The sequence below is a fragment of the Erythranthe guttata genome, chromosome 2 (assembly GCF_056151865.1).
Source record: "Erythranthe guttata isolate IM_541 chromosome 2, IM_541, whole genome shotgun sequence".
Taxonomy (NCBI): domain Eukaryota; kingdom Viridiplantae; phylum Streptophyta; class Magnoliopsida; order Lamiales; family Phrymaceae; genus Erythranthe; species Erythranthe guttata.
The window spans coordinates 5,524,585-5,535,704 of NC_142534.1; the positions used below are offsets into that span (position 1 = coordinate 5,524,585).

General features: G+C 38.7%; 1 protein-coding gene across 3 annotated transcripts; it reads left to right on the forward strand.

Annotated features, from left to right (window-relative positions):
• The first annotated feature begins 5,082 nt into the window (after nt 1–5,082).
• On the forward strand, nt 5,083–6,937 carry LOC148772191 (uncharacterized). Of its 3 annotated transcripts, XM_088826297.1 has the most exons (5): nt 5,083–5,452; nt 5,825–5,989; nt 6,156–6,251; nt 6,362–6,451; nt 6,695–6,937. In XM_088826297.1, exons 2-5 carry the CDS (start codon nt 5,927–5,929, stop codon nt 6,800–6,802), a joined length of 357 nt encoding a protein of 118 aa, XP_088682423.1. In that variant the 5' UTR covers nt 5,083–5,452; nt 5,825–5,926; the 3' UTR covers nt 6,803–6,937. The 3 variants fall into 3 exon arrangements, 1 of the variants encoding a protein (XP_088682423.1); XR_016034659.1 differs by lacking the exon at nt 5,825–5,989 and having other exon boundaries at nt 6,181–6,251; XR_016034658.1 differs by lacking the exon at nt 5,083–5,452 and having other exon boundaries at nt 5,759–5,989; nt 6,181–6,251.
• The last annotated feature ends 4,183 nt before the right edge of the window (nt 6,938–11,120 follow it).

An 11,120-nucleotide genomic window follows, 5' to 3' on the forward strand; every position in this document is an offset into this window, starting at 1 on the left:
CGCTCCCTCCCATACAGCAGTGCATCCTTGAAATGCTCATAAGTCTTTGGAATAGAATTGAGTAGCACCAAAGCTTTACCCTCATCCTCAAGCTTCACCTCAATATCCTGAAGGCCATCCATAATATTGTTGAGCTCATCTATCTGTTCCGATAGAGGCTTGTCATCACTCATCTTGAAGGAATACAATCTATGTTTCAAGTAGAGTTTGTTTGTGAGAGATTTGGTCATATACAGTTGTGCCAACTTCAACCAAACACCTTCTGCAGTGGTTTCTTTAGAGCCTTATCACGAAGGCTCAAGATGATTGAGCTATCAGCTATATCCATTAAGTCATTTTTCTCATTTTCTGACAATGAATCTGAAAGCTCTTTGGCACCCTTCAAGGCATCTATCAACCCATGTTGCACCAACATAGCTCTCATCTTCACCATTGAAACACCAAGATCACTAGATCCAGAAAACTTCTCCACCTCAAACTTGGTAGATTCCATACTGTATGGCTCAGATCTTCCCACAGATGGCGTCAATTGTTATGGATTCCAGGCCCATAGACACTAACAAGCCACACAAAATAAAATCAAACCAAGAAATAACACACAGATACCACTGTGTTAACTCAACAGACTGTTGACACCGTTGCAGATAACACAACTACAATTACCACAGATCTGAAACAGAAAGCTATAGAGCAGATAAATAACATAGTATTTCAAGTGATACGACCTGTATCACCACATGCATAAATCCACTGTGCAGAGAGAACAAAATCCACTAGATCAAGAAGGTTACAAATTACAAGATAGTGATTACACTCAAGTTCTCAACAGCAATTTCACCTAAGCTGTTTTGACATTCCCCTGTGTAAACCTCACTATTTCTCTTGTTTCCCAACCCCAAATCACACAAAACCTGTGAAGATTTATTTCTTGCTACCTTCTAGCTTATTTCCTTTGTTCTTGAGTTTCCTCTCTTTCAGTTTTTCAAGCCTTATCCCCTTGATGAGCCTTGGTCGCCAAGCCTCTCCTCCAAGTGCTTTATATATGCAGTTAACCCTAGCATAAAAGTAACTTGGTCCCCAAGCAAACCACTGTGAGCTCGACAGGTGTCCACCACACTCAGTGGTCCTCACGTGTTCTGTCTTTTAGTGCAACAACTCCTTACACTATTTTTTTAGCTCATCCTTCGCCTTTACTTTAACAGATCACTCAGATAAAGTATCCATGTGACATGTACACGTGGATATGAGTCAAAAAATAACAAAAAGTTCATTGTTGGGTTTGCTATGGAGCTTTGAGTATTACATTTGCTTCTATGGCGGAGGAGGTTATCCAAGAGGTTTTAGCAATTGCAACTGTCATGGTGGTCTATAATGTATTTCCTTGTACATGCTTTGCAACCATGGTTTTATGTTTATTTTTGCACATTTAATACGAAAATGCCGACGTTTTGCTTCTAATGCTTCTAATTGGAATGTTCTAATATATATCTATATATATTTGTCTTCCTATTTCTTTTATCTTTTCTTTTGCCCTTTTTATTCACCAAACGACGTAGAAATCATAATTTTTTAGAATAATTAATTTTCAATGCAAAAAATCATCCTGAATCTTTTCTTTCTCAATGAGAGGCTTTGTTTCTCTCTCAGCGAGAGGCATCTCAATCTCAGCCTTAATCTGAGTATTCAGTATCGGTTGCAAGTGTTTAAGTTTGTTCTCGTTTGAATTTCTCTTAGAGTCGATCGCACATTTTACTACTCCATACTGCTTTGCTGTTTTTCTATTTTATTTTTAGGGTTTACTTTATTGTTGGCAACCGTTTTTCCTTTCTCCAACCCTCGTAACCCTAATTCCCTCGCCTCTTTTTCCTCTGAATCTCAGGCATTGGCAACGGCGTGTTGGACACCTTCGATCGTCACTCTCATCTCTTAATCACACTATCTCGGTCCTAATGGAAGGGCTTGTGGAATCTATGGAAAAACGGTTTACCATCACTTCAAAAGAGGAGGAGAGCGTGGTCTTGGACTCAGCGAACCTACCGACTAGGGTTTCCACCATGGAACGTCAGTTGGTCGGGAAGGTGATGTCTGAGAGGGAGATCTCCTTCCACACTATCAAAGCTAATGTGCTCCGCATCTTGCAGCCGGTTAAGGGGTGTGAGGTCTCACCGGTGGCCAAGAACACTTTTCTTATTTGTTTCAAACACAAGTCGAATCACGCCCACGCATTGGATGGTTATCCTTGGCTCCTCGACATACATGCTCTCTTTTTCCTTGACCTGCCGGATGGAGGTAATGCCCATGAGGTAGAGGTGAAGCTAATGAAGGTTGTAATCCGAGTCCATAACATTCCCATGACATACAGATGCATGGAAAAGGCAACCCTAATTGGTAATCGGCTTGGTTCCTTTCTTCAACTGATGAATCCTCATAATCTCAATATTGCGGTCTATATGCGTATTAACGTTGAGATCGATGCACCGAAGAACCTGAAAAGAGGATTCTTCTTACATGTAACGAATGGCACCAAGGTGTGGTTGGATTTCACGTACGAACGCCTACCAAATTTTTGTTTCTTGTGCGGCATCATAGGCCACGGCGAACAAAAGTGCCCTCTCTGGTACGAAGATAACTTTGAAGATCCTGGCGAAACTCTTCCCTATGGGCCTTGGCTCAAAGTGCAGATTGATGCCACATCCCATGCTCCTAGAGTTCATCTCCAACCGATAATTCCGCCACCACTACGCTCTCAACTCCAACGCACGTCCATACAGCTCCGTGGGAGTGGAGATGCTGAGTGTGGGCAGACGTCCAATATAGAGCAACAACGAGGTAACTTTGTCACGGGAAAGGAAAATCAAGATGACATGATGCTGGAGGATTGCAGGCTTATAAATAATCCCGTCCACCTTTCGCCAAGCACTACGGAGATCACCGTTCCACGGAAAAAGATACCCATCACCAAGAACAATAGGGGCAATAAGGCAGACGGCGAGGTGCACGGTGAGAAACGGCGAGTTGCTAAGAGACAACACACATTTAGCCTACGCGACAAAGATTCAAGCTCAATGGCAGAGACTACATAGAAGTCCCGCATGAGTTGCCTTGCCAGAGGTTGGGGGTGAACTTGACAATTCATTCACTCGGAGATATGCTCCGAATTCATCACCTCCTGGTGGTGTTTCTTTCAGAAACGAAAGCAACATCACCTTTGGTCGAGCGGCTAAAAATGAAATGGAATATATTTGGTGTATCAGTGGACAAACAAGGACAATCGGGGTGTCTGGCCCTTCTTTGGCAGAAAAGTGTCCAAGTTAATCTTATCTCCCTATCAAACCACCATATCGATGCGGAGATTATCTATAATTATGAACCCGAAAAATGGCGAATCACGGGAATATATGGGTATCCGGAAAAAGAGAAGCGCCATCTTACGTGGAACTTATTACGATCGATTTGTGGACACCGGGACCTCCCATTGATTGTGGGCGGTGACTTCAACGAAATTAGCACGACAGGTGAAAAGGAGGGTGGAAACCCCAGGACCACTTCGGCGATGCTTGGATTCCAATCGGTATTGAACGATTGCCACCTTTCAGACTTAGGCTTTGTTAGAATCCCTTGGATTCTAATTATACAAGAATTAAATAAAACTTGTGCCACACGTTTGCATACACCGTGAGCTAAAGAAGGGAAGAGTCCTTGTAGTTTTTAATTCTTTTAATTTGTCATTAGTTGATTTATAATAGAAATTATTATTCTAAAGAGTTTCCTTGTATTGAAAATATTATTTCCTAGGTGATTAAGATTTTCCTAACCCTAATGGACTTTATTTCCTTGTAGGACTCTTATTACCAGTAGAAGTATAAATAGAGCAGCACGGCAGCTCAGACCTTACGCCTTTCGTTGGAGAGAAAAATTATATTTTTCTGCTCTTATTTTTGCTGCTCCTGGAGCGTCTTTTATCGAGATAAAATCTGCAAAGAAAATGTTTTGTTCTCATTTTTACTGCTCCATTGTGATAGGTGATTTTCATAGAAAATATATCGGCTTCAAGGCTTTGTGGTGAAGACACCAAGATTCAAGGATTATCATAAGTTTGCTTCTTCTATACAAAAAGAAGATCGGTTCTTCGGGAGAGGGGCTTAAACAGATCTCGGGAAGAGATCGATCCGCCGACTGAGGGATTCAGCGTTGAAGGGAGTTCAACCGAGGGGAGATGAGGCTAGCACAATCGGAGTCCCAAGTTTGAGTATTGCATAAGAACGGCGTCGAGATCAAGAGGGAGTCTTTAATTTATTGTTTAAGTCCTAATATTATGCTTATAAAACTAAAATAGTTAATATTCGATTTTTTCCAGATCCTCGTGAATGTAGGGTACAATTGTATCCGAACCACATTAAATTTATGTCTCGTTTATTTCTGTTTTTACAAACTGCGTCACGAACTATTGCAACACTTCACGCAACAATAACGAAAAACTGAATCTAACACAAATAATTAATATTTGCACGAAATAAATTCTAACAATTGGCATCAGAGCCTGTCACTAGATACACTTAGTGAGATTTTGAGATTTTTATTTTTTATTTTTTTGTGCATATATGAATAATCACCGTGAAGGCGCATTCCTACCACCTCTCTTGGATGAATTGAACTACTTTGGTTGGAAATTAAGGATCACTAGGCCAAAATGCAAGACTGGCGACGTTTTTTTTCGCGACGGTTATGTTTTCGTCGCACGTTTGCGACGTTTCTGTGCATAAATCGTCGCTCAAAGTGTAAAATCTAGTTTTAATTCAAAACCCTAGCGACGATTCCGGATAAGCGTCGCTAGTACGCGACGAAAAGTATAGAAACGTCGCTAATACGAAAAAAAAAAAAAAAAATACTTTTCGTGGCGACGAAAATATTGTTTCGTCGCTACGTTACAGATTTTTTGCGACGTAACAGGCGGAATAGTCGCAAATATTATTAAAAAAAAAAAATTAATAATATACGTTGCGACGTGTTGGCATAAACGTCGCTAGGAGTAGCCAATTATTTGTAAGTTATTTATATGTTGCGACGGAAAGGTAAAAACGTCGCAAAGATTGACTTATTACTCAATCTAAGCCCTAATTAGTTCTATTTCCTCCCGGCCTTCTCTCTCAAAATCTCCCCCTCTCCATCTCCTCCGATCTGCCCTCGCCGTTGCCGTCGCCCACCGCCGCCCACCGCCGCCCACCGCCGCCGTCTGCTGCTGAGCCTTCGCCGACATCCGCCCGCCCGCCTTGCGCCGCCGTCTGCTGCTTACCCGTCGCCCACATCCGTTCGCCCGCCGTCATCCAGCCGTTGCCCCCAATTTGCCGTCGCAGCCGTCCGCCGCCAGCCCTCCGCCGCCAGCCCTCCGCCGTTGCCGACAGCCCTCCGCCGTCCGCCGCCAGCCCTCTGCCGCTACTCCTCCAATTTCAAGGTAATTTTATGTTTTTTTAAATGTTTGTTTTTTTATGTTCAAAATTACGTGGGTGTTCGATTATCGATCTATTTTTAGGTTTTTTGTCGGAATTATGTGTTTGTTTGTTATATGTTGATTTGATGAGCCTGTGTTGCTCGGATATATTCGGAATTATTGTTGCTCGGAATTATGCGAATTGTTCTTGGATTTATGTTGCTCGGAATTACGTGTTTGCTCGGAAAAACCGTTGCTCGGAATTATGTTTGTGAGTCTGTTGTGCTTGTGTGTGTTTTGGTGAATGTGGATGTTTCTTTCTTCATTTTTGTCTGCTTTGCTACTGTGTCGGTGGAATTTTTTTTTTTTTTTTTTCTGAGAACATGCCAAATGAAGCCCTACAAAGTTTTTCGAATTGGCGGGAAAGGGTAAGGAAAAGGAAAGAGAGAGAAACAGCGTTTTAGAGAGAGAAAGTGCTCGGAATAGGGGGAAACAGAAATGAAGAGCTCGAGCTCGGGGAGAGGATTGCAGACCTTACTGGAAGAGATCAGGTCATCAGAGGCAAGCTTCTTTCCGCAAATTACTGGAAGAGATCAGGTCATCAGAGCTCGAGCTCGGGGAGAGGATTGCAGACCTTATTGTTCTTATTTTGTTACAAATTATATCATTATTTGCCTTAACTTTTTAGACATTCTGGGAAAACTTTACTTGTTTGGATATATCTCAGTGCACATTGAATAAAACTATTTTAGATGTGGCTGCAAAACACTTGGATTCAGACATATCAGGATGTCTAGTACAATTTCTTGTACTAGGAACACAAGTAAGCTCCTTATTTCTTCAAATAAGTAGTAGATATTTCTCACTGGGGCATTGTTATCTGTTGGTTCTCGTTCTGATGTCTGAGTATTATCTTGACTATCATCATCTTAGGCAAACATATGGTGCAGAAAGCATCTTCAAATGACACTAATGTCAATTGAGGATTCTCCGGAAGAAGAGCATTCTAGTTTCTTTTATCAGGTAAAATGTCTTTGTTTGGTATTATGTCGTTGTATTCGCTTGTTACAAGTCTGAATTTGCATTTTGAGGGTTGTTACCTCATAATAAAGTGTATTTATGGATGATAGACAAGTGGGAAAGTTTTAGAGTGCTGTCTGCCGTAGCGGTATCTATTCCATTACAAAAGTAATTTTGAAGATGAATGCATAACTTATATGAATAAAGTCTTTAAGTCTTTTTTGACATATTTCACTTTCTTTTTAGTTGGTTCTGGATTTGCTCAGCTACTCTGCTGCCAGTTATTCAGCTTTAGCAAGATACCCTGTTCCCGCAAATAAGGAATTGCTCGAGCGTTTTAATGGTGGAGTATAAAAACGAGATGAAATTAGTGTGCCTCTTGAACTAATACATTTATGGTTTCAAGTTTTTATGTAATTTTTGAATTGATGTTCGTGTTGTATTTTGATATTTAATTGGTAATCGTGGTTTTTAATATTTTTGAGCAAATATGGTTTTGGTTTTTTTTTTTATTTTTTTTGACAGGGGGATTTTATTTTGTAATAAAAAATAATTAAAATAAATAAATTAATCAAAAAATAACAAAGTTTGCGACGAAATATAATTCAGTTTTCGTCGCCAAAAGAAATAGAACCGGGCGACGAAACAACTATTTGGTCGCCCACAGATTCCGTGAACTTGCGACGAAACAAACAAAATTCGTAGCAAACGCATGCGACGATATTAGTTTTCCGTCGCTAACAATAAAAAAATAATTTTTTTCAGAAATACGGTTTTCGCGACGAATGTGTATTTGCGTCGCCAAACTTTGCGTCGAAATCGGATTTTCGTCGCTGACTTTGCGACGGGGCAGTACGCGACGAATATTTAATGATTTGGCGACGAAAATATATCGTCGCTAAAGGCGAAAAAACGTCGCTACGTGACGAATTTCGTCGCGAAATTTCGTCGCCAGTGTGGCATTTTGGCCTAGTGGATGAAGATGTTCATCAAATCTATTGATGAATGGGCCTGGGGCGTGATTCTAACTGGTCGGACACCTCCTACCTCAATGAATGAGTCACACGAGATCATTCAAATGCCAAAAGAGAAGTGGAGTGATGAAAAAGTCTGAATAGCAGATTATAATTCCAAGGCAACCAATGCTATCTTGAGTTGTATCGATGACGACCAATTCAAATTGATATCAATGTGCAAATCCGAAAAGGAGGCATGGGATGTTCTACAAGAGGCCTACGAAGCAACTACTCAGATAAGTGGGTGTAAAGAGACTGTCGCTGAAACTGTTGCAGTAGTTGGACAGACAGTTCAGACAGAACTTAGGTATGATAAGTTGCATTCAATACCTGATAAAAGATTAACTCTATTAAATCTTGCAGGTGATGATCAGGATTCAGAAAATAACAACGGTGATGACGTGTCACTTGGAAAAATTAAAAGAGTGCTATGAAAGGATGTACGAAAAATTTCTTCAGGTATGCGAGTCGAATAAATTCTTAGAAAAAGAGAAGCTTGTCGTAATTGAGGAAAAAAAATATTCAAGGTAAGAATTTCTACTCTTGAACAAAATGTTATTTCTGCTAGTGGAGAAACAGATAGTTTGAAGGCTAAATTTGCTAAAACCCAAGATTCTATTTCAAAATTAAATACATGTAGGATAAATTTGAATGAAATTTTGAGAACAAATCAGCCGAACTATGGTCATCTAGGTGTAAGGGGTAATAAAGTATCTGATGATGCTTTGAAACAGGAAGAAGATCGAATAGGAAAACTCAATGTTGTTAAACAATCCATTGTTTCGCAGACAGTTGAAACGGTTGGGTCAAAATAGTCATCTCAAATAAAACGTTTTGTGCCTATTTGTCATTTTTGTCTTGTTTCTGGTCATATATTACCCATGTGTTTTAAGTACTTGAAAATGGTTAAAAGAATAATGGTACGCTCACCACTTTCCACTAAAATTGATCACACTTTTGTGTCGACTCAAAAACCCAAGATAAAGGTTGATTTAGTGAATAAAAATCAACAAAAAATTTGGGTAAAGAAATCTGATCTTAATTGTTTATCTGCCATTACTTCTTTAATATCGTGTGATGATAGTACTAACTGTTCCAACAGTTCTGTTAACAAAATTGGACTGGGGCATAAGAAACTTGATCTTCTGAATTTTGATGATTTGAGTTCGAAAAATAATTCAATGAATCCAATTCAGCATTCGAGAACTAAGCTGACTGATATTTTTCACCGTTTCATAACGGGCTTGGTTGAAAAGGGGGTTGTCTCAATTGATTATGTTGCAACGGAGAATTAATTAACTGATGCTTTTTCAAAAACCCTTGATGCACAGAGATTCGATTCCTTGCAAAAATTGCTGAGAATTTATGTTGTTTAATCTGATGCAGTTGCATGAACTGTTGCAACAGTCGTCTGTGTGTCTAGACTTGCAACTTTTAGTGGTAGGACACTTTATATGTTTTTGCATCTCATATAGGACCTGAATTAAGCATACTCTATATGATTGAGACAAATGTGAATTTGATACTTCGTGTACTTCTAAACTTTGTGGGGGTAGAACTTCACCAATTCCCAAAGTGATTACTTAAAGGCTCCAACTAATTTATTTCTCTGAATAGTCTTGTCATGGTTGGATGTTTTTATAGAGAAAAGCTACCTCTTTGAAGTGAGTGAAAGCTACTCTTGGATTATATATATATATATATATATATATATATATATATATATATATATATATATATATATTATATATATATATATATATATATATATATATATATATATATATATATATATATATATATATATATATATATATATATATATATATATATATATATATATATATATATATATATATATACGCACATCAATTTGGTCGGTGATTAGTTCGAAGCCTAGTTGAGTCGAGTCAGTAAACTTGTCAGTTGGCCAAAAGCTCGTTACAAGGCTCAATTAGGAAGCCCAGGGGACTATACATTGCACGACCAATGGAATTTATCTATATACACATCAATTTACCTTAATTTGGTCAGTGTTAAGTTCGAATCCTAGTTGAGTCTAGTCAGTAAGCCTTTCAAGGTGTCCTATACACTTAGTGCCCTCATAACCATCTGGTTTGGGAGTCGCTTGGCTGAAAGATCGTTACACGGCCCAATTATAAAGCCCAATGAACTACACATTGCACGACCAATGCAATTTTTTTCTTTATCATAAAGCATCTACGTACATGCTCCGTTATTCATGGGAAACAGCTACCGCTGGGCGTGTGTGTACGCTACCAAATAAGAGTATCTGTGTGTTTGACATAGGATTATTAAGTTTATTGGTTGCATTGGCAGTCAGATTTTTGGGGATTGCGCTTATCGTGAATGTGAAGATAAATCCCATATGTTTTGTTTGTCCATGCAATATCCTATTCACATCTGTCTCTTCACTCATGTTTATTTCTCATGTTTACTTATTGTCTTGCATTAGGCATTATTTAAAAAAAATTAAAAAAAAAAATGAGAGAGAACGGGATTTTTGTTTATGTGCCGGTTAAATTTGATTTTTTTTGTTGCAACTGGATCTATTGGGCCTACTACTCACGTTCCCACGTTTCTTACGAATTTTGGCGAGTTAGTTCTCTTGGCTATTTAATGTTGGATTTGATATCACTATCCTTTGATTTTCGCATTATAATTGTCGTGTGGTATTGAGTTTGTGAGTTGTGTGCATGTTTATGTATGGTTATTCTTCTCATTTGCTTTCAAGATTCTCTCTTCGTTTGATCATTTTGGTAAGTGTTTGAACAGATTGCTCAAATCATCGAGATAATTAGTCCATATTGATTTATCTATGTATGGTGGTTGCCTAGAAAGGGGGAGAAAAGAACAGGAACGATGGCATAAAACACAGGGGGAGTTCCGACAACTGTTACTACAGTGCATCAGACAGTTGCTGTAACAGTAGGAAAGTAGGAGGAGTTCAGACAACTGTTGAGATAGTGCTTGCTGGAATAGTGCAGAAATACAATACAAATAATGAGCATTGTAAAGAGAAGTTGTTGATGCTACTGCAGATCCTTTTATCTCGTTCTTATCTGAACAAATTATTTGCTTTAATTTTGGAACTATGGTTTATTTACAGTTTACACTATCGGTTGAACTGTTTCATAAACTGTTGCAACAGTTTAATTATTTTCAGATGTTATTCTGAATTTGCTAACCCTTGTTCGTTCATGTAGGTACCATATATTTAGGGGGAATAAATGTTATGACCAATCAATGCCAAAGGGAGAGAGTGTTAGAATCTCGGTGGGATTCTAAGTCCACAACACCAAGTGGAATTCTATGGAGATATTTATTAATATGAGGAACATATTTTCCTTACTTATCCCATTAGATAATTTGAGAAAACAAATAATTTATCTTTCCATATTAACACCTGAACGTGTGTATCTTAAATAAAAGGAATTTCACCTTTTTAATATTATGTTTATTGTCATTAATTGGTTTAGGTCTTCAGCATATAAAATGAGGAGCTAATGCCGAAGTTATTTGCTGAGTCTTTTATCAGGTGGATGATATACCACGTCGCCCTCTTCTGCCCTCCAAGTCTACCAAGCCATGTAAGCAGAGGCGAAGAATGAAGTCATTTACAAGAGAAGCTACCC